Below are 22,961 nucleotides of genomic sequence, written 5' to 3'. Positions count from 1 at the left end.
TTGGGTCATGACCTACCAAGTGGGTCCAGACCCACAGTCTGAGAAATTCTGGGGCTATATAGCACAACACTGTGGAGCACTGAGCTGCCACAGCTCTACAGGGTTTCAGACAAGAGGTCTTTCCCGCCCCAAGCAGGAGATGCTGCCAGGCATTGAAACTGGGACCTTCTGAATGCAAAGCACTGAGTCAATACTCTAGAGGAGACTTACCAGGAGGATATGATGGAGCCCAACAAGCCCACAAATTCTACTTATCCCTTGCAAGTCCTGTTTGGTTATCTTTTTGCCCCTGGAAACCAATGTCTGACATGCAGTTGGTGCCAACTGCCCTTTTTAAGCTGGCAAATTTGGTTAGCATCCTAACCAGACAAGGAGGGACTGCCCCGTCCTCCCAAGAAGCACTACAGACAAATATCATAAAAATAATTTATTGTATGTGTGTACAACTCAACCCTGTGTAGGTTTCGTGGTCCCTGCGACCGATACCCAGCAGGACACAAAGTGGGGTCTTTAGCCATGGGGCAAGGATGGTAGCCTCACTGTACATTATTGCTGAACGCAGGGGGGTGAGAGGAGAAACGAAAAAGAAACCTTGATACAGGCGTGAAGGAGAGCAAAACCATCTAGCAGCACAGGGGGTGGATTCTGCCCCAGGAGTTTTCAAGTTTGTGAAAAGACAGTGAGGGCATTTTAACCCCACAATTTTAAAATCAAAACTTATGGGGAAGAACCAACAGTGAACTCGTGGGTTGCAAGGAGCATTTCCTGCAAGGAAGGGGGGGGGGGCAACGCTGCGGGTTTCTGCTGGTGTCCAAAATGGATCGATTTTATAGAAGGCTAAAAAAAAAAAAGGCAATTCATGACAGGCTGGTGGGGTTGTCTGATACTGTGTTCTTCCCCACCCAGTAAGCTAGAGGGAGTCTTGGGTCGGGGGAAGGAGAGACAGGAGGAGGAGGTAAAAGGAACTGTGTCATTTCAGACTGGGGGGGTTTGCTGGGATCCCATTTGTGAATACTTGCCACTGCCCCCCCCAAAGCTTCCAGCAGAAAGCCTGCACATGAAATACTTCAACCCTTACCTACTGATGGGTTAGTCGATACCACTTCCCTCTTCCTCAATTTGAAAAGGAACTGCGGAGGAGAGGGGCAGGATACAGTGTCTCTAGCCCTCCAGCCCACCTCTCTCCTCTTCCTTGTTCAGGGAACAGGGAAGAGCAACTGCAACGAAGTGACTGCTTCGTTTCCCCAATCTGCCACCCAAGGCAAGCTCAAGGGTGGGCCGGCCTTGCAGCCAAGGCTTCTCTGATCCCTGCATGCTAGATTTCTCCCTGCAGGGAGGTTAGAGGACATTCAAAACTAGAAAGCCCTGCCTTGCAAGTTGAAGTGGACTGTCTATTCTGGCAACTCCTCTCCCTGCCTATGGGTGAATTTCTGGAGTGCAAGTTGTGTACATGGGTGTGTGATATGATACAAGTCCAATATTTCCCCTGAGCCTTCAGAGGAGGCCCCTTGAAGCAGAGAGGAGAAAGCAGTGATTTCTCTGGCCTGTTTCTCTTTCCCCTTCCCTTGTCGTCGTCCCCCCCCCCCAGCAATAGCAAGCAGGACTCTTAAAAGGTGTGTCAGCAGCCGGGGAGAGGATTAGGGGTGGGAGAAGAGCAGGATTGCCCCGGCTCACACATTTAGCAATAGCATTCAGAAAGGGGAGCAGCTATCCTGGATACAGAGAGACCCCTTCCTCCCAACCTATCACTCAACCCTTCTCCCCACCCCTCAACCGCAGCCTTTGGGGTTCAGACTCCTTCCTCCTACTGGGTTTCAGGGGAAAACGAGTTTCTCCAGGACAGAGAGGTTCAGGGGAAAGGGGAGTTTCCCCAGCCCCTCACTTACTCCCTGCTTGAGGCGGGGACTGGGCCCGGGTCTCCCAGACTTCCCGGATGGTACGGCGGACCTCACGGGGTAGGTGAAGGGTTTCAGCATGGCACTGGAGGATGTGCCGCTTGACGGTGGCCAGGCAGATGCGCCGGAGCGGGGACTCACAAACCATACAGAGCAACTGGCCGGCAGTGGGGTCATAGTCCATGAGGAAGCGGGCTCGCCAGCTGGGGTTGAAGCTCTTACTCAGCAACGGGGGGTCCTTCTTGCTCGCTGGGGTCACTTTGGCTCTGCAGTCTTTTACGTTCCCACCAGCAGAGCTGCCCAGAGGGCAAGGGGTGGCGGCCTGGCTGGGGCAGAGACGACGAGAAGAGTCTGTAGAGTGAAGCCGCAGCAGAGACACTGAGCAGTCGCGATCTGGGGGAGAAGGAACAGTGTTAGGTCAGAGCATGTAGACGTATCTCCACGGGGTATTTGACCAAGAGTGCATCTGGGCCCAGACTCCTGCTGCCAACATTGGCTAATCAGATGTCTCCGGAAAGCCCACAAGCGGATAAAGAGCCCGACCCCCCTGTTACCACCAGCATCTAGTATTCTTGGATAAACTGCCACTGAGCCTGGAGGCTCTGTTTAGCTGTGATAACTAAACAGTCATTGAGTGACCTTTCCCCTTCCTGAATTTGACAATCCCCTTACAAGCATTTTATAGCAGCAGGTGCCATAATTATGCGTTGCCCAAAGAAGCTGTTTCCCAGGTTGTCCAGACTCTCCTGCCATTACATTTATCAAGCAACCTTGAGGTCAGGGATAACAGGACTGGGAGGAGAAAGAGTCCTGCTATCCACTTCCTGCATGCAAACACAAACCAGTTCCAGAGGGGTGCAAACTCTCGCACCCAGAGAGACCACATTCTGCAAACTGCATCCATTCTGTAAGCCGAATAGTTTGCTCTTTAATTTGTTCTGAACGGCTGTGGGTAAATCTCTTTGGGGAAGGACAAGTTTGCTTCAATTAGGCTAGGAGAGAGATGCCTGATCCCTCCTCCACAGGGAAAGGCTGTAGCTGGCAAGAACTGGTGTAGTGACCAACAACCTCACTTCAGCTGGGAACTGACTCCGTGGCCTCAGTCTTCCCCATCTGCACTATGGGTATACTAATTCTTATTTACCTCTCAGCAGGGGTTCTCAAACCTTTTAGTACCAAGACCCACTTTTTAAAATGACACTCTATCATGACCCACCTAGCTTTACAAGGTTATAAAAAAGGTGATCTAGGAAGAAATATTTTTATTTGCAAATAATTTTATTTATTTATTTGCAAAAAACACAATCAATTTCTCATAATGAGGCAGTTAGGATTGCAGCCTTAGTGATGTGACCCAGCCGTCACCTACCTCCACAACCTGTCAGGGACAGGCTTGGAAAAAACACACTAGAAAAAAGACACTCAAACATTTTATCTATTTCCACAAGCTTGCAAACTGCAGGAGCTCAGCTCTTTGCAGGGCAGTTAGCAGCTCTCTGATTTTTGACTAGTCTCAGGGCTTGAGGCACATAGTTCTGATCTATCATTCTATCTCCTGTATTTTCATTGGAGGCAAAGCAAGACCCACTGGAAATTGGGTCCCAACACTGTCCGAAAGGCTTGTTGAAAGGACATCAAAATAACACACGCAACACGGCTTGCACTCTCACAAAACTTGATACAAACAGATTCTCCTTAGCTCAGCAGAAGAGTATCTGCTTTCCATGTAGGTGATCTCCAGTACAGTCCTGGTGCCTCCAAGAAGGAATAGGAAAGAAGCCTGTTGGAGCCCTAGAGAGTTGCTGCCAGTCAGTGCTTGACAATGCTGAACAAGAATGACCAAGGGCTGGACTCCTGGCAGCCTCACACACATTTATTTAGATCTTCTGCATAGCCAAGTATCCCAATCAGCAAAGACGACACAGTTTTTCCAAGTTAAGAGAGCACGTCCATGGTTTGCTTTTATTAAAGCAAGAGCCTAAACTAAGTAAATTTAATTTCCCAGAAACGAGGACTAGGAACTCTGCCCAAAGATTTGCTGCTGCCCCTTCTTCCTGCTCCTATGAAGCTTGCTCTCTTTCCAACAGAAGGTGATCACAGACAAGGCTTACCCACTCTTTCCTTCCTGGTATCCGGCTTGGGCCTGGAGTCCTGAGATCGCTCTGTAACAGAAAGGACTGCGGTCACTGGCCTGCAATAAGCACCCTCAAAATGCTTCAACCCAGGGGAGTCCCAGTTTGCGGCTTGCATCTGGAGATGGGGCTACATCAGCTCCAAAGCTGAAATAAATCCGCGTGCACCTACCATCCCGAGCAACACTCACCTGGCTGTGTCCGGCAGTAGAGTTTTAAGGCAAAGCCGGCTGGGAAGCTGCCATCGGTGAAGATGCGGATTTCAGCAGGTGCTGAACCTGGCAGCCCACCCTCTGAGGGCCAGACCTTTCCTAAGGGGGAAAGCAACAAGTAACAGAAGATGAGGCAATGAGAGCCCACAAATTAGTTGGCAACCGTCAGTCTCGAAAGACTCTGGTATCGCACTCTGAATGGTGGTTCTGGAACAGCGTCTAGTGTGGCTGGAAAGGCCAATTTGGGAGTGACAATCCCTTCCACACTGGGAGCAAGTGCAGTCTGTCCCTGGTCTGTCTCCCTGGCTACGGGCCTTCCTTCTTTGCCTCTTTGCCTCAGTCTGTTGGCCAAGTGTCTCTTCAAACTGGGAAAGGCCATGCTGCACAGCCTGCCTCCAAGCGGGCCGCTCAGAGGCCAGGGTTTCCCACCTGTTGAGGTCCACTCCTAAGGCCTTCAGATCCCTCTTGCAGATGTCCTTGTATCGCAGCTGTGGTCTACCTGTAGGGCGCTTTCCTTGCACGGGTTCTCCATAGAGGAGATCCTTTGGGATCCGGCCATCATCCATTCCCACGACATGACCGAGCCAAAGCAGGCGTCTCTGTTTCAGCAGTGCATACATGCTAGGGATTCCAGCTCGTTCCTCCCCAAAAAACAACTCCTCCCCCAATTTTGCCCTGCAGCTCCAAGACCCCAAAAATACGATGGACAGGAACGGAGCACATGGGCTGAAGCCACAGCCAGGGCTCTCTTCCTCCTCCCCTTCCCAAGCAAAGCTAAATTCTGCAGCCTGCGTTCATTGGATTGAATCCCAAGTCGGTCATGGCTGGGATCCACTGATTTGCAATGCCTAAAAAAAAGGGATATGATCCCCAATCACTTTTCCATATTGAGCGCCGTCTACAGACAACGAAGCCCTTGAGAGAGAACGAGAGGGGTGTTCCTACTCCCAAGGAACTTACAATCTAGATCAGAGGTCCCCAAAGTATGAGGCACGGCTCTCAGGGGAGTTGCGCGACAGCTGCCAGGTGGCAGTGACGCAACAAAGGATGGCAGGAGCCTCTGCTTGGTGGGCTGCTTTTCATGTGCTTAGAAAAGCCCACCTGCCCTGAGCTGCTTACTGTAGCTTTGTTTCTAGCCAGAAAACCCAGAAGTAGCTGGCGTCATCGCTGTCATTGCCAGTCCCTTCTGAGAGCCACATGCTGTGTTTGCATACAAGGGGTGTTGAGGCACTGAAGACTGAGAAGTGCTGCTCCAGATAAAACTGAGGGAGTGGAGGGGAATAGAGGGAGGAGTAAACAGAAGAAAAATATGCCCTTATTTTAATATGAGAGGACAAGTCCTTGCCCCAAGGGGCTTACAGTCTAGAAACATACAAGTGGGACAATCAAGGGAGGGGAATGGAGGAAAAAGTAATGAATCATTGCATATTCTATTTTATGCTAATTGGGAAGGGGGGCATCTTTTGAAGCAATAGCTCTTGGATATCCAGCAGGGGAGGAGCCTGTTCCTCTTCATCCCAGCACAGCTTCTCCAGAGGCTGTTTGCCACCTCCCCTTTGTGTCTTTAAAAAAAAAAGTAAGAGCCCCTTTAGAATGGAGGGGGAGCCATCATCTGATTCCTTGTGCTCTGCAGACTATAGATTATGAGCTTTGTGTGGTTGAAAACAGTGCATGAATATTCATTGTCATAATTTGTTTCAGTACAAGGACCCTGCCCCAAGGGGTATACAGTCTAGAAACAATGGCAAAGGGAGGGGGAATGGAGGCAGGGACAAAAGGAGGCAGATGAAACCAATTTGCATGCCCTGGTTTTGAAAGGCCTGTTCTGCAAAATTCTTCCTTCCTCTGATTGCCAAAGGGGAGGGCCAAGAAGTTACATGGTGTAACTCTAGTCCTGGACCTCTGGACATCTTAGCAAGCCATCCATTCCTGCTTCAGGCATTGTCAGGCATTACAAAGAGAAGCTTGAAAGGGCAAAAGTATCTGTGAGAGCTACAAACTTGGAAGATTTTTTCCTGGGCAAAAAACTGGCAAGATTATCTTAGGAAGCCAAATTGTTGTCATGAAATGCAACTGTAAGTCAATGAAAGAATGGCTATGTTACTCTCCTATTATCCATGACTCCATCTCCTTCTTTCCTTCTATTCCCTAGTCCAGTGGTTCCCAACCCTTAAGAACTCACAGACCACTGAGGCAAAACTGGAATTACCGTGGACCTGCACACAAAAAACACACAGATTTATTATTTAAAGAGAAGATTTCTGGGTTGCCAGCAGTGGCTGAGGTGGTCTGTTCTCCCAAGCAAGTGTCTCCCCCAAGGACTACCAGAGATGGTCAGACAGCCCACAGCCACAGCTGACACTTCATTGACGGCTACAGACAGTTTGTCCTCCACCCTTTCTGGTGGTCTGTAGGGGAATGCTCTCTTGGAGAGATGCTAAAGTGATCAAAGGCGACCTTTTTTTCTGAGATCTCAGGGACCACTTCTCAGGGTCTCATGGACCACCTGTGGTTCCCGGTCCACAGGTTGGGAATCAGTGCGAGTCTAGTCTCTTTTGCAAAGCAGCATCAACACAGCCAGAATAATTTTGTGCTTCCGCAGAATTGCAGCACACACCCAGAAACAGAACAGAAGAAGGGACTCCCTCTGAAGGAGGAGACTAAAGGGAAAGACACGCCCCAAGGGGGAAGCCTTCCATCCACCCAAATAATCTCATGGACATCTTACCTGTGCACTTGCTGACTTGTTTGAGCTTCATGTCTTTGGAGCTGGCTGAGCCGAGCCGTTTCTGCTGACTCTGTGATCGCTGCCGGGACTCGAGACGTGTAGCTTCTGCCAAACAAAGATAGCGGGGTCAAAGGTGGCCATAGGAGAGGTCACATAGCTTCAGCTGGGAAGGTAGGACTCAACCTAAGATGAGCTGCGCTGTGGCAGTGGCCCTGCTCAAGATGGTGCCAGAGGGCAGCCTCCAGGGGGCCCTCAACAATCCAAAAATCTTGAGCTGTGACTCTAGATACTTGCTTTAATTGTACATGCAAGGTGCAGTGTGACTCTAGATTTTTTTTTTTACAGTCTTGTGTGCAGAGGACGCCTGGGGAGCAAGCTGATTGGCCAGGCAAGGAGTAAGTGAACCGCTGAATCACTCTAAAGGCCCTGCCTTGTCCAGTATCCTGTTACACTTTCCTAAAGCTCAGTGGCATGGCCTGAAAGCAGCACCCTCTCCCACTGATTGTCCACAACACAACTTAGAGGTAGACTGCCCTGAACATGAAGGTTCTATTCTGTTCTGCCAAGGTAGAAACAATAAGGGCTGTGGAAAGCTTTACCTACTTCTTGATAAGAACATGAAACCAGCCCTGTTTGCTCAGGCCAAGGCCATCTAATCCTTGTTCTAATCCAGGCCATCTAATCCTTGTTCATCTCCTTCCAGGAACAAGGCTGATCTCGCAACTACCTTTACAGGTGTGCAAGACAGGCACAGTGGCAATTCACAGTAGGCGACAATGAGCCCACAGCAACACTAAGCTCTGTAATGATAAAAAGCTCCTCTCTAGTTTAAGATCCCCCCCACTCTCCTGTGATAGTGTCAAGTCTTGCAAAGTTTCTGTTTTGTAGTTACTGATACTAGTGAACAAAAACAACAACATGAGAAGTGAAATGGGAGAAAAAGTGGATCCAGGGACTGATTCAGACAACCATTGTCAGTGGGGCCAGCCCTATAATAAGCCCCAGAGAGACTGGCCACTATGGACCCAGGGCTACTACCCTCTGCCTCCAGGGCTCCCCCACCTTCTCTTTTAGGGACGGTGGGGAAGGGAGGGAGGGTGGGAGTTAGTCTCCACTCCACTCCCCCACTTCCTCCCTTTTGAAAGAGCGGCAGAAGCAGGTGGCAGCCAGCAGCGGCAGGAGAAAAAGGTAAGTGGGGTGTGGGGAATTGAGGGCCTCAAGGGAAATTAGCAGCAGAAATCTAACCCGGGGGAGCTCCCAATCTCTGTCTGAGGCACTGAGAGAAGGGGGCTTGGGTTGGCCAGTCACCACCAAACCCATCACTCACCATAGCGTGCTTTCAGGTGGCCCCGTTTCCGACCCTCCGGTTGCTCCTCTGAATCGAGGAGCACTTCAATCTCAGCGGGTTTCTTGCTCCCCCCAGGCCGAGCTGCTGGAAGGGACTGTCTACTGCGGACACTGAGCTGCACTGGCTCCCTCTCTCTGCAGTCCTGGTTTGACACCCCCTGCCCCGACAACAGGGCCACTATTTTAAAGCAAAAAAAAAAAAGCCTTAGCCAAGGTTATGACTCATGAAATGCTCTGTGCAATTCTGACCCATAGAGATAAGGAACAAGGCTGCTCTGAGCACCTGCTCCTTGTTTTTCTGAACTAGATCTGAATCTGCTGGCCTCGCATGCACAGAACCTATTCCTGGACCCTCCCACCACCCATGGCAGATCTCCTAACTTGAGTCTAATCTTTTGTTTGGAGGGAGAGCCCCAACTTTTGTTGCTGTAAGCAGGTGGGAATTCCAGTCAGTTTCCTGCAAGTCACCTGGAGATTTCCCTCACACACCCTGATATCACTCCGGTCCACCTGCAGGAGATGGAGAGGGTGAGAATTCTTTCTGTTCCTGGCTGTAAGAGATGTCGTCTTCGCTTGGCACCCACACCTTCCAAAGGAACCCATTTCTGAAAAGGGCCTCCCTCCAACATTGCCCCGAGGAGACCTGGAAAACCCTCCCGCTTACCCTCCAGAGAAGGTGACAGCCCTGCCTCGCTTTCCTCGCTCCAGGCCTCCAGGATATTGCGCTTCTCCTCCAGGGTGAAGTCCAGAGAGTGAGAGTGTTGCTGCAGGATGTGCTCACGGGCTGCCTCAGGACCAGAGGTGCTCAGTACATCACCACAAACCATGCACACTGGCCGGCCCTTGGCGATCAGGTACTCCTCCCTCCAGGAGCCGCTCGGCTCTTCCCGGCCAACTTCAGCCACTGAGTTGGAAACCGGCCACTCTGACAGGGCGAAAATGGACATGGGTTAGGATGTAAGGGAAGTCGGGTCCCAACACGGGAGACAGTTTTGCTTTCTCAACTTCTCCAACCATCTGAAAGCTTATCCAGAGCCATCTGTGTTTATGTTTTAGGTGTTAGGCAAAGTATGTGCTCTTCACAGGGTAGAGGGAGGTGGCTCAGTGGCAGAGCGCCTGCCTTGCATGACCAAGGTACCAGGTTCAACCATCGATAGCACCTCTAGGCTCCGGAAAAGCCTGGAGGCTCTGCTGCTGGTCAGTATTGACAACGCTTAGCTGTCAACCTGAGCTGAGCTGAGCAGACCAAGGTCCTGATTCAGTGGGCAGCTGCAGGGGAACCTTTGAGGGAGGCAGGCAGCCCTGTTCTGGCAATGGTGACGGAAACAGAAGGCAGTCACTAGTGTTGCCTTTCTATTTTTATTGCCTTTTTTCACTGGCTGACTGCTCAAGGTCACATGTCCCAGTTTTTCCATTGCTCTCACTTTCCGTGTTTCATCGAATGCTTTCTGCATTCACGTACCGGCACAGGGACCCTGATGGATCATGTCAGGAGTCCTTAGCTCTTCCACAGACCACCTACATGGGCATCTCAGGTCTGTACCTGGATATCCTGGTTGCCTGCACACAGTTCCCTAACCAGCAGTTTCGCTGGCAAATTTGGGCAAAGCTGTCAGCCCGAAAATCACCTTAAGGTACGGACGTTGTATGGAGAGATGTAATGTAACCTTCTTGTTAGAATTACCATCAAAGATTTTGATTTCCACTCTGCAAATTATATATATATGTTGTGAGTTCCATTCTGTTTTTTGAATGCATGACATCCACCACTCCTGTTTCTTTACAGGCCCTGAATGGGAGGAATTCTGGGGAGGATAATCAGGAAGCTTTCCTTTCTGACATTCTGTCTCTGGTTTATAACCAGACCCTTTAAGCCTGCTCTGCTCCCCAACAGGACACACACGTGTTCAAGGTCAGTAGGAGGCAGGTGCCTGGGTCCTTCTTTCATGCACATGTATGCGTGCCAATGCTGCATCTGGGTGCAAGCCCACAATATTGATGTGCACCCTTGGGAAACAGATTCAACAACTAGACTGCCAGCCACAGACAGGAAGCTGTCAGAAGTTCAGTCTGGAAGCCCATATCAGTCAGATTTGATCCTGGCTTTAACACAAGAACATGAGAAGAGCCCTGTTGGATCAGGCCAAAGGCCCATTGAGTCCAGCTTCCTGTATCACACAATGGCCCACCAGATGACTCAGGGAGCAAAGACGACAACAAGAGACCTGCATCCTGTTGCTGCTCCCTTGCATTCTGAGGTAGACCACTTCTAGAACCACAAAGCTGCACACAGTCACCACGGCTTGCAACCTGTGCTAGACTTTTCCTCCAGAATTTTTATATTTATTTATACAAGTATTTCTATACTGCCTTTCTTTGGTCGTCAGATTTCTTCTCAGACTTTAATCCAAGGCGGTTTACATAGGCAGGCTGTTCTAAACCCTGGTAGGGATATCCCTAAAATATCCCTACCAGTAGGGATTGAACCCCGGTAGGGATAGTCTTTCATTGAACTCCCCCTTCCAGCTGGATTCCTTCCCGGTCTGGTCTCTCTCTGGCCCTTCGCCTCCCACACTCCACTTGAAGGCAACTCCGCTCTGCCACCGAGGGTCAGCTCATCAGTATATCAAGTGTTGTCAGTTCTTGGGTACTTCTGGTTGTTTTGAACTGGCAGCCTCAGATCTTCAGGCATACAAGGCGGCAGCTCTACCAACTGAGCCAGACCTCCTGCTCAGATTGGAAATACCCCTTGAAAGGCAATCAAGACCAGATGCCAATACCCCAATACCCCTTGAAAGGCATCAAGACCAGACGCCATCACCACATTCTGTGGCAAGGAGTTCCACAGACTAATCACACGCTTGAAGAAAAGAAATATTTTCTTTTGTCTGTTCTAACTCCCAACACTCAATTTTAGTTAATGTTCACTGGTACTGGTGTTTTGGTCTGGCTTTGACACCCTCCCTCCGCGTTTTAGTCTTGTCAGAGACACTGACATGATTCAGGCATCCCACCACAAGTGCTCATGGGGGGGTTCACTCCCTACCTCTGTCCACTGGCTCTGTGCGGGCTCCATCCTGCTCGAGTGGGGTGCGGACAGGCCGGGGAGGCTCCATGACCGTTTTCTCCTTCGCTTCCTCCCTTTTACACTTCAGAGAGACCTTGAGATAGTTCAAGAGGGGGACCTCAGCCTTCAGTGCCATGAATGACGTGGACTGGAGATGGGCATACAAAGCCCAGCTGTGGAAGGAAGAAAGTATCAGAGGCAGGGCTGATTTTAAGCCAGTTGGGCTCTGTGCCTAAGGGCCCACTGCACTAGCAGAAAATAAAATCCGTACTTTTACTAAATCATTTTATAGTCACTAAAAACAAGTGGTTTCGTAATGATTTACTTTTTCTTCCCCCCCCCTAATTTTATTATTATAAAGATGATTTACATTTTCAAAGATATTCTATACATTTTGTTTGTTTACCTGTATGCAATTGTGTATTAAAATGTGCCAAGATCTATTTGGTCCACGAACTTACCTACACTTGTTAAGTGCACATTTTGAATGTTTTCCATTCTATCCTAGAGATACAAATAAAATTTATGATAGGCTTTATATCTCTAGGTTCTATAGATCCTGGCTGTGGACCTGCAACTCAGCAAAAAACACCTCCAGTTGGGCCCTGCAAAAAAGGTTTCCAGTTGGGCCCCACAGCTCCTACGGCCGGCCCTGATCAGAGGGCCCCCTCCCCAAGTTTTCCATTATATCTCCTGGTCTTCCTCTTCACCAGAAACACAATATTAGTGCACCTAAGTCTGCAGGGAGCCAGGAAGACCAGCAGGGGAGGTGCTCAGCTCTCAGGAGGCTGGTGAAACTGACTCAGATGGAGAAGCCCTTGCCAGCATTTTTGAGCTCGGCATGGCTCTTTACAGAGACTGCAAGTCCCTGCCCTGAGGGACTCTAAAGAGCCATGCTGAGCTTGAACTGGCAACAGTTCTCCAAAGGCTCAGATAAAGAGACATTCTCTCAGCCCTGCATGGAGAGGCTGCCAGAGGTCAAACTGGGGTTTTCTAAATGCAAAACATGTGGCTGTACCCATAAAAAGAGCCCAGCTGGATCTGGCCAAAGGCCCATCTAATCCAGCCTCTTGTATCTCACAGTGTCCCACCCCAGACCCTCAGTGGCCCCCAGGGAGCCCACCAGACAATGAGATACCGGTATCCTGTTGCCAGTTCCTTGCAGCTGGCATTCTGAGACAGCCTAGAAATGTTCCCAATTCCATTTTCAAGGCGTCTAGGTCAGGTGCCATCAATACATCCTGTGGCAAGGAGTTCCTCAGACTAAGGACATGCTGTGTAAAGAAATGTATACCCCTGAACTAAAATTAATCACCAGGCCTGCCACTCAAAAATCCGAACTCTCAATATTGACCAGATAAAGCTTTAACACAGTGGTTCTCAAACTTTTTAGCACTAGGACCCACAATCTGTCTGGACACTCTGGAAGGAATGTCATTAACCTGCAAGTAATGCCATGGTACGAAGTGACATCATGAAGAAGAAAAATACCCCCATATAACAAAAATCAGATCCAATCAATTAAGTAAATTAAAGGTTTACAATAAGTATGTTTAAAATTTTATTTAAAATAAAGAAGAATCTTCCTCACCCTCCCAAGCAGTTGCTGATCTGTTTAAAAAAGTTCCCCAAACATCCCAAAGGCTGCAATCCTATTCACATCAACCCAGGAGTAAGCCCCATTGACTGCCATTGTTAAAAGCATATATATGGTAGTCTGTTCAAAGTAAAGATCTGCAGTTTCCCCAAATGCAGTCACATGCCATGGTAAGAACATAAGAGGAGCCCTGCTGGATCAAGCCAAAGGCCCATCTAGTCCAGCTTCCTGGATCTCACAGTGGCCCACCAAATGCTTCAGGGAGCACACATGACAGCAAAACACAACTTGCGTCCTGGTGCCCTCCCCTGCATGGCATTCTAAGGTAGGAAAATACATATTGAAATGAATGTGAACCCACCTGAAATGGGCTTGCAACCCACCTAGTCAGTCCCAACCCACAGTTTGAGAAACACTGATTTAACATACCAATTTAACATACCAACACAAGTGTTATGCAGTTGAACATCTCAAAAGATTTCAATTCCTAATTCCCACACACACACACCCATCCCGGGCCCTAGCAAGAGAACCACTAAGTCCTACACACAACAGGCACAAAATACAGTGTAATTCTTCCTGCAAAATCTTACCTCCGACCTTAACATATGAGCAAAGCTTGCTCTGGGAGTCCAACCCTCCTACCCAAATGGAAGCAAACATAATGCCTGGACCAGTTAAGGAAGGTCAGATATTTGGGAACCTGGAGATTGTCACAATTTTCACTCCAATTATTATTATTATTAGTTTTTTTTTTTACTCACTCTCATCTCCACCCAGAGGTATTTACTTATCTCTGACTAAAAAGAAACCTTTGTCTTCCAGCAACAGAAAAGTATAAGGCGGGCAGAGAGCCCGGAAACTGGACAGGCTTCCCACCGCGTGGTGAGGTTCCCAATTTGGGCAACTGACCTGCTTGTAGAGGGCAATGTTTGTCACCACCTGGAAAGAGTGCAACTGAAATCCTCCAACTGTCTTTGCTGAGTGCAAGAGTTCAAAAACACACAGAACTGATCTAAGTATATTTTCTGCTTTTGTTTTTTGATTAGGGGATTTTTCAATAAATTTGCCTCCCATTTCTGTTAGCCTCACCCACCAGGAGGGCTGGAACCTTAGGTCCATTTCAGAACAAATGCGGAAACTAACCCTCTGCCTCAGTTGCAACAGGAAGCAAGTATCATGCTGGCCTTTGATGTTAATGCTACATCTTTCTTACCTGTTATGGGGTGGGGGGAGGGCCCCCACTCTGGACCAGAGGAAGCAGTACAGGAGTATGCTCAATGCTGGCCAGACAATAAAGATGGAGGGAGTGAAACCACTCACACTATTGGGAGACAGAAAGGGGGAAAAGGGGGGGGAATTCTTATTTCCTTCAGTTGAAACTTGCCCATTAAGGATTTGCAATTCCTTAAATCTTGAAGGTCTACTGCATCCCTTTTCCATGAAATTCTAGCCCCAACACCCCACTGAATTCTTCCTTCCGGCCCCCAAACTGCAAAGTAGATACTGCAAAATTCCTTTCCCTCCCCCATAGATCACTTTGATACTCCCACTCGAATCTCCAGTCTCTCGCCCAAATAATATGGCTTTTCTCCCAACTCCAACAATCCCACCTCCCTCTTCCCCAACCCTAATTAAATCCACCCCTGATGTTCTCATCCTTCCATCTTTCCCCCCCCCCGCCCCATCTGAGGCCTACAGTCTTCTGGCCTCTCTCCTTCCTCCCTCCACTACCTGCCATTGAGATTCTCACCTGGATCTTCACCTGCCCTCCCCCAGACCTCCTGCCACACACTTTCACTGTGAGTCCCATGCATTCCAGCACACCAAATTCCTCTGCTGCTGTTCTCAGAAATCCACTTGTCACCCAATCTCAGAGCAACACACCAGCCCTTGCCTCCCCTCTCTCCCCTTCCCCCTTGTCTCACCCAGATCTTAGCCAAGCAACCCACACCCTCTCTCATCCAGGGTGCCCCCCACCCTCCACTCTGGGCCTCATTTCATATCCCTCCCACTGAATTTCCCACATCACCTTCCCCCCCCCCCGTCTGGAACTCAGGGAGGCAGGAAGCTAGCCTGAGCTCTTCCTATCCAATCCACTGAATCTCCATTCTCCAGGTTCTCATTCCCTCCACACCCCAAAGCCACAGGCTCACATTCCCCAAACTTTGATCCCCCTCCCCAATACGCCTCCCTGCCTCACCCTCCTTTCTGGATCTCCCCTCTGCTTTCCATGCCCCCAGAGCCCAACCCAAAGAACGACCCCCTAACAAGACCAAGTTCTCCCCGCTTCCCCCTCACCCAGGTGCCTTTTTCACTCCCACTTTCGTACACCCCCCATATTTAGGAGACTCCCACCCGGAACTTAGCCACCCCCTCCCCCCAGCACAGCCCCTTTCCCTCTCCAGCCCCCCACCCCAGGGCCCAGCTCTCCTCTCCTCCTGGACTCAAGTCCCACTCAGGGGTTCAGCCTCCCTCCCTTCACCTGGACGTCTCCCCACCAGCCAGGGAGGGGAAAGCAGCAGCTCCCCTTCCTCCCCCACCACCTATGGGGGGAACAGCAGCAGCAGCAGCACCACCTCCCCCACTCCAGCTGGGGAGGGAAAAAGCAGCCCCCTTCCCCCCCTGCAGCTGGGGAGGGAAAAAGCAGCCCCCTTCCCCCCACTGCAGCTGGGGAGAGGCAACTCCAGCCCCCCAGTCTCCCACCTGCCCTGCAGCTGCTCGGCCTTCCTGTCTCTTCGGCTGCTGCAGGAACTCCCCCCACCCTCCAAGAAAACACATGCATACCATAGAGAACTCCAGCTCCCAGCAAACCAGACCGGCCGCCTACCAGTTCGGCCGCTCTGCCCTGCTCCCTACTCTATGGTTTCATTGTCCCGCGCGGGGCTGCGGCCATAGAGCTTGGAGGAGGGGCTAGAGCGACACGCACAGCCTGAACTTCCGGTATCTCCTGTGCTGGCTCTGGAGGCGGAAGTGAGAACTGCCCATAGAAGTCAATGGGGAAAAGATTCAACCCCGCAGAGCCTGGGAGGCCTCCAGCCCCGGGGGGGACGGGGACAGACAGCAGCTGGTTGTTATTATTAATCATTAATAATAATAATAATAATAATAATAATAATAATAATAATAATAATCCAGGGAGGCATATCAGAGACACAGGGCACAAGCCTAACCAGGTCTACTCAGAAGTAAGTCCTAGTTTGTTCAATGGGGCTTACTCTCTGGAAAGTTTGGTTAGGATTGCAGCCACAGAGGGCAAAAATCCACCCAGCAGCTAAATGCCTGCTGAAACAGGAATGTTTTGAGGTGTCACCAAAAAGCTGTCCTCAGTTCCCCTGGGAGAGCATTCCATAGTTGGTGCCACCACAGAGAAGGCTTGCTCCCCAGCCATCACCCCTCTCACTTGGGACCAAGGGGGCACTTGCAGAAGAGCCTCTTCAGCTGACCTAAGAAGCTGGGTTGGAATGTATGGAAGGAGGTGGTCTTAAATATAATTTAATAAATAAATATTTATTTATTATTATAAATAATATTATATTTATAATATAATATTTTCATAATATTATTTTATTATATTTTTATAAATATAATATATTTATAATAATATAAATATTATAAAATAATAAATAAATATGTAAATAAATATTTACATTTTAAATTTAAATTAATTATAAAACACAAAACGGATTCAATACATTAGGATTTCTCAAACTGTGGGTCGGGACCCACTAGGTGGGTCATGAGCCAATTTCAGGTGGGTCCCCATTCATTTCAATATTTTCTATTTTTAATTGACTTGATGCTCCCATGGTATGTGACTCCATTTGAGGAAATGTTACTAATCTGTACTTTTTACATTATGAATGACTAACTGGACTAGATGGGCCTATAGCCTGATCCAGGGGGCTCCTCTTATGTTCTTACCATGTATGTGACTGCATTTGGGGAAACCTTACAGATCTTTACTTTGAACAGATTACCATGTATATACTTTTAACAATGGCAATCAATGGGGCTTACTCCAGGGTCATTGTGAATAGGATTGCAGCCTTTGGGATGTTTGGGGATTTTTTTAAACAGATCAGCAACAGATCAGCAACTTGGGAGTGTTAGGAGGGTTTTCTTTATTTATAGGGTTTATACATTTTTAAACTTATTGTAAATATTTAACTTACTTATTTGACTGGATTTTGTTGTATGGAAGTGTTAAAAAATTTTCCTGCTTGATGATGTCACATCTGGGCATAACATCACTTCCAGGTTAATGACATCACTTCTGGTCAGTCCTGACAGATTGTCATTCTCTGTAAGAAGAGCCCCGCTGGATCAGGCCAAAGGCCCATCTAGTCTAGCTTCCTGCATCTCACAGTGACCCACCAGATGCCTCTGGGAACACACAAGACAACAGGAGACCTGGTACCCTCCCTCACATCTGGTGTTGGTCCTGGTGCTGAAAGGTTTTACTGCAATACCTCTACATTATGGCATTTCAGAGTTGAATTACAGTGCAGTACAGTGCACTGACCTGGGAGTAAGCCCCCCTGAACACAGTGGGACTGACTTCAGAGAGTAAACCTGCATAGGCTCACTGCTTTAGCATTACTGGGAGGTGAGGTGGTTCCCAGGCTTAATGTAAAGTTTTGGGCTTGTCACAAGAGTAGATCTTCTGCAATATTGTTTCTGCTTCTCCTGTTTCAGTTTTCTGCTCTCACTATAGGGTTCCTATATCTAGATCTATAGGTCTAGAACACTAGACCTATAGGATACACTAGATCTATAGGATCTAGACCTATAGGAACTAGACTAGACCTATAGGAACACTAGATCTATAGGATAGAACACTATCTAGAACACTATAGGGTTTCTGAAATGCTAGATCTCAGGCATTTACCTTTGGATAGGTTAGATGAGTTAGAACAGATAAAATCTTTATTTCCCCAGCGTGTGAGTAGTCTGTGGAACTCCTTGCCACAGGTAGTGGTGATGGTGTCTGGCCTGGATGCCTTTCAAAGGGAAGTGGACAAATTTCTAGAAGAAAAGTCCATCACAGGTGACAGACGGTGATAGGTTTGTGCAGCCTCCTGGTTTTAGAAGTAGGCTATCTCAGAATGCCTGGTGCAAAGGAGGACACCAGGATGCAGGTGTCTTGCTGTCTTATATGCTCCCTGAGCCATCTGGTGGGCCACTGTGAGATACAGGAAGCTGGACTAGATGGGCCCTAATGCCTTTGACCTGATCCAGAGAGACTTTTATAAGACCTTTGCATTTCTCCCATTTTAGGCTTCTATTATGGCACCATTGTTCCTCCTTAATGGCCCTATGGAGGCAGCATAGCTGGAAGAATTGCTTTAACTGTTGTGAATCTTCATTGTACTTTACATAACAATGGCTACAGGCTTTACCTCCTCCATGCCACAGCCCTCTGACTCCACCAATCATAGCTCTTTCTTTTTTTCCTGTTTCTCTATCCTAAGGTGCACCTATACACCTTCCTGGTGATGATTTATATATAAGGAACATTTATATACCACTTTTCAACAGGAGTTGTTCACAAAGTTGTTGACACAGCAAAATAAATGGTGCCCTGCCCCAAGGGGCTTACAATCTAAAAGGAGATGCAGAAGAGACACCAGCAACTGGGGGTGGGCCATTGCTCTCTCCCCTGCACCACTTTGGAAGGTGTCTTTGCCCAGTTAGCAGGGGTAAGTTGATTTTGGTATATGTATGAGCCTGAACTGTGCATATGAGCCTGAACTGGTTTTACCATTGTATTAGGCTGTTAGCCTTAGTATCATCGCCATCATCATCACCATCATTATTATTTGTTTTTATATTGCCTCTGACTGACGCTGGAAGTTGCAGGCAACTTCCGATTTGGAGTGTGAGAGGATTAATGAGGCCAATGTTACGTAGATTGGTGGACCCTTGCTGCAACCTGAGGCTCATCTTATTTGGGATGTTTTGCAGGGACTCCTTACCAGCACCAGTATCACTTTTGACCCAAAGTGGGCTACACCGCAGGGCTGTTGGAAACACTGCAGAATCCCAACCCTGACTATTTTGACTAAACCTTAGTCAAAATTTCTTCCCCTGGGGGCTGGGGATAAGAATAGACCCTCAGTTTGGCTGTATTTGTCGTAAGAGGCGACTAAACAGCCACTGGGTAGATGGGACTCCTCAGCCTGGGAGGGAAGCTCATCTGAGAGAAGGAAAACTCTGATCCCAAACCTCCACCGCCTTGTGGCTACATCCAGTTAAGGAAAAGGCTTCAGGAGTCAACCTCGAGGCAAAATCCGGAGCCGGAGTCCCTGAGGCAGTTCATGGCTGAACACAGTCACGTTCTGGCAACTCCTGCGAAGCCGCTGGAACCAACCGTATTGGCTTCTGCCTTTCCGTTGGACCATTTCAGCGATGTGGAGAGGGGGGATTTGCTGCATGGGTCTATGGCCTATCCTCCATACCTGCTTTACCCAGGCTTCGCGCACTGGAGAGGACACTCTGTTCCAGAACCACCATTCAGAACATGACACCATAGTCTTCTGAGACTGAAGGATACCAAAAGTCAAAATTTCCCCAAAATTTCACAGTGCAATGAGGGGAGGGGATAATGGCTTCTGTGTGCATTTGAATTTGAGTTATTAAGGCTGCAATCCTTACCACACTTTCCTGAGAGTAAGCCCCATTGAAAAAATAGGACTTACTTCTGAGTAGACCTAGTACCCTAAGACTACTCTAAAAATGTTTCAAAAAGGGAAAATCTCACAGTTTTCACCTCAAGGAAAACCTGACTTGCAGACTTTATGCATGTTAGACACATGTACATAGTCAGCAATAAGTCCCACTGTCTTCTGTGCTCACAGGGGAAGTGTGCATATCGTCTATTTAAACATATAGATTTGTAGCCAGGAGGGTGACATGGTTCAGGAATTGAACTTAGACCTGGAAGATCCAGGTTCAAATCACCACTGGGGATGAATGACCTTGGGTCAACCACTATCTTTCAACCTAATCTACCTCACAGGGTTGTTGTGAGGAACCATGTACACCATCCTGAGCTCCTTGGACGAAGGGTGACATAAAAATGTGGGAAATCAAATAGATAAATAAACCCTAGAGCTGTTAGCTTTTTTGTGAAAGGGGACTGATTCCATCATCAGGATTTTTTCCCCCATTGATTTGCATGGGAACATCTCATTTATACCCTAGAGAAGATCTAAAACTGGCTTCTTCATTATTTATTTATTTTAAAAACATTCACATCCTGCCTTTCTCTTAAAAAAAAATCAGGTGGCTTGGGCAATAAATAAATAAATAAATAACAATAAAAAGTGCAATACATACAATACATAGTTTGCAAAAAAGTGCAACAATAAATACAATCAGAAGAAAATAAAGTTTGCAAAAAAGTGCAACAATACCAGGAGAAATAAATAAATAAATAAATAAAGTTTGCAATGCAGTGCAACAACACCAGGAGAAAAAATAAATAAAGTTTGCAATAAAATACTACAATAAATACAATAAATAACGAAAAAGAAGCAGCCCCCCAGTTTTCCATCCTAGAAGTTTCCCGTTCAGACCATAGAATGGATCACTCTTGTCTATTCTGAAGTCTATGGCGCCAACCTTACTTCTCCTTTTCAGCCCCGCCTTCCCTCTCCCGCCCTTGCAGAGAGGGAACCAATCAGCGCAGCCCTGGAGGGGATTCTGGAGAACGCCTGGCAAGGCCGGGTGCTAAACATTGGCGCCATCTGGAGGGTTAGAGGTGGAACTGCAGGCAAAGGGAAGCTGGTGGATGGCTGGGGGAAAGGGCCATGGGAGGAGGCTTGTATCAAGGGGGACCTCCCCTCAAGGGAGTCAGAGCCCTGGCCAGTGGGAGAGCCCATGCTTTGCACTGCAGAGGGTCCAGTCACCAGTTAAAAGACTGCATGGCTGGGAGCTTCCAAACTCAATGCATAATAGTGGGGTGGATGTGATCTGGGCAATGGAAATTTTAATGCTGTAGATCAAGTGCATCTTTGTATGTTGGGGAGATTTCATGTGGTCAGAGTGGGAGCAGCCCATTCATGAGGCTGGTGGAAGCAGCTGCTGTGAGTGGCAGGCAGAAACAGGGTGGTGGACTAGGAGGGGATGCCTTGCACCTTCCTGCCACCTCCCTGGTCTCTCCAACCTTGTGGCTGCCCCATCATCATCTCACATGCTGTCCTTGGAGACAGCTTGGCTTACCTCCTCCTCCAGCTGTGGAGGCTGAAGATCCCAGCAGTGGGGGTGAAGAGGGGGCAGCCATCGCTGTGTCTTCAAAATGCGCTGCCTGGGTCAGGCACTGGGAGTGGAGCAGTTTTGCTTCCAGAATCGTGGCTCCCCCTGGCCAGTTTAGAAGTAGCAGCAGCAGTGGAGGATGTGGGACAGTGAGGAGGGGGACAGGTATGCTGGTGGAATGGTAGTGGAATTTTGCCCATCTTGTCCAGCTTCCTGACTCTCACAGTGGCCTACCTGATGCATCTGAGACAACAAGATCCCTGCATCCACTTCCTGGCACCTGGCTTTCGAAGCAGGCAACCTCTAAAACCCAGAGGCTGCATATAGCCATCATGGCTTGTAAACTGTGATGAACTTTGCCTCCATAAATTTGTCCAATCTCCTTTTGAAGCAATCTAGGTCAGACCCCAATACCGCATCCTGTGGCAAGGAGTTCCACAGTTTAGTCTCACACTGGGTAAAGAAATATTTTCTTTTGTCTCTTCTAACATTCCTGCCCCTCAATTTTAGTGGATGTCCCCTGGTTCTGGTGTTCTGTGAGAGGGAAAAGAACACCCCTCTATCTATCTCCTCCGTGCATAATTCCATACATCTCAATCAAATCCCCCCTCAGGTGCCTTTTCTCTTGACCAGGGGTGCCCAAACCCCGGCCCTGGGGCCACATGCGGCCCTTGAGTATGCTCAATGCAGCCCTCAGGAAGCCCCCAGTCTCCAAGGAGCCTCGGGCCCTCCATAGTCTTGCTGGAGCCCATGCTGGCCTGATGCAACTGCTCTCAGCTCTCAGCCAACTGTTCGACCTCTTGCATGAACTGTGGGAGGAGAGCTCCCTCCACTGCTTGCTGTTTCACATCTATGATGCAGCAGCGGCACCAAAGGAAAGGCTGCCCTTGCTTTGTGCAAGGCCTTTTATAGGCCTTGAGCTATTGCAAGACCTTCATTCATTCATATAAGTTCCTTCTCTAATATATTCATTTATGTAAATTTATTCAAATTTGAAATGTAAATGAATTCTCTCCCCCCCCCCCCCAACACAGTGTCAGAGAGATGATGTGGCTCTCCTGCCATAAAGTTTGGACACCCCTGCTCTAGACCAGTGTTTCACAACATTTTTTAACTTGCGCATTCCTTGGCAGCCCTTTTCCATAAATTGTACCCCTCATATTAGCCTCACAAGACATTCTAATGCCAGCCTCACAAGGCATTCTAAGACAGACCTCCCTTTTTCCACCATTATGCAATTCTTTTTCACAAATCCATAAATGTCCTGGCAAGTACCCCTGGGGGTACATGTACCCCAGGTTGGGAACCACTGCTCTAAAGAGCCTCAAATGTGGTAGCCTTTCCTTGTAAGAGAGGTGCTCCAGGCCAATAATCATTTTGGTCTCTCATTTGATCTGCATCTTTTCCAATTCTACTATATCCTTTTTGAGGTGTGGCAACCAGAACTGGACGCAATACTCCAGGTGTGGCCTTACTTTCAGTTTGTACAATGGCAAAATAATATTGGCCATTTAAATCCATTTTTTAATCATCCCAAGCATGGAATTGGCCTTCTTCACCGCCGCCACACACAGCTCGACACTTTCATCGAGCTGTCCACCACCATCCCAAGATCTTTCTCCTGATCCATCACAGACAGCTCCAAACCCATTAGCCTATATGAGAACTTTTGCCAATTTTCAGCCCCAATGTGTACTACTTTACACTTCCTTACATTACAACTC

At 48.4% G+C, this 22,961-nt stretch overlaps 1 protein-coding gene across 1 annotated transcript; it reads right to left on the bottom strand.

Moving 5' to 3' along the window:
* Positions 1–1,581: 1,581 nt before the first annotated feature.
* Positions 1,582–15,735, bottom strand: SPINDOC (spindlin interactor and repressor of chromatin binding). Its single transcript, XM_066610332.1, has 9 exons — positions 15,685–15,735; positions 14,195–14,302; positions 11,361–11,554; positions 8,979–9,239; positions 8,295–8,492; positions 6,968–7,072; positions 4,219–4,338; positions 4,007–4,057; positions 1,582–2,288 (listed from the first exon to the last, which is right to left on the bottom strand). The coding sequence occupies exons 3-9, from the start codon at positions 11,515–11,517 to the stop codon at positions 1,879–1,881; spliced, it is 1,302 nt and encodes a 433-aa protein (XP_066466429.1). The 5' UTR covers positions 11,518–11,554; positions 14,195–14,302; positions 15,685–15,735; the 3' UTR covers positions 1,582–1,878.
* Positions 15,736–22,961: the final 7,226 nt, after the last annotated feature.

This window comes from Tiliqua scincoides, chromosome 15 (genome assembly GCF_035046505.1).
Source record: "Tiliqua scincoides isolate rTilSci1 chromosome 15, rTilSci1.hap2, whole genome shotgun sequence".
Lineage (NCBI taxonomy): Eukaryota > Metazoa > Chordata > Lepidosauria > Squamata > Scincidae > Tiliqua > Tiliqua scincoides.
Note: the sequence above shows the minus strand (reverse complement) of the source record. Positions and strands in the feature narration are given on the sequence as shown.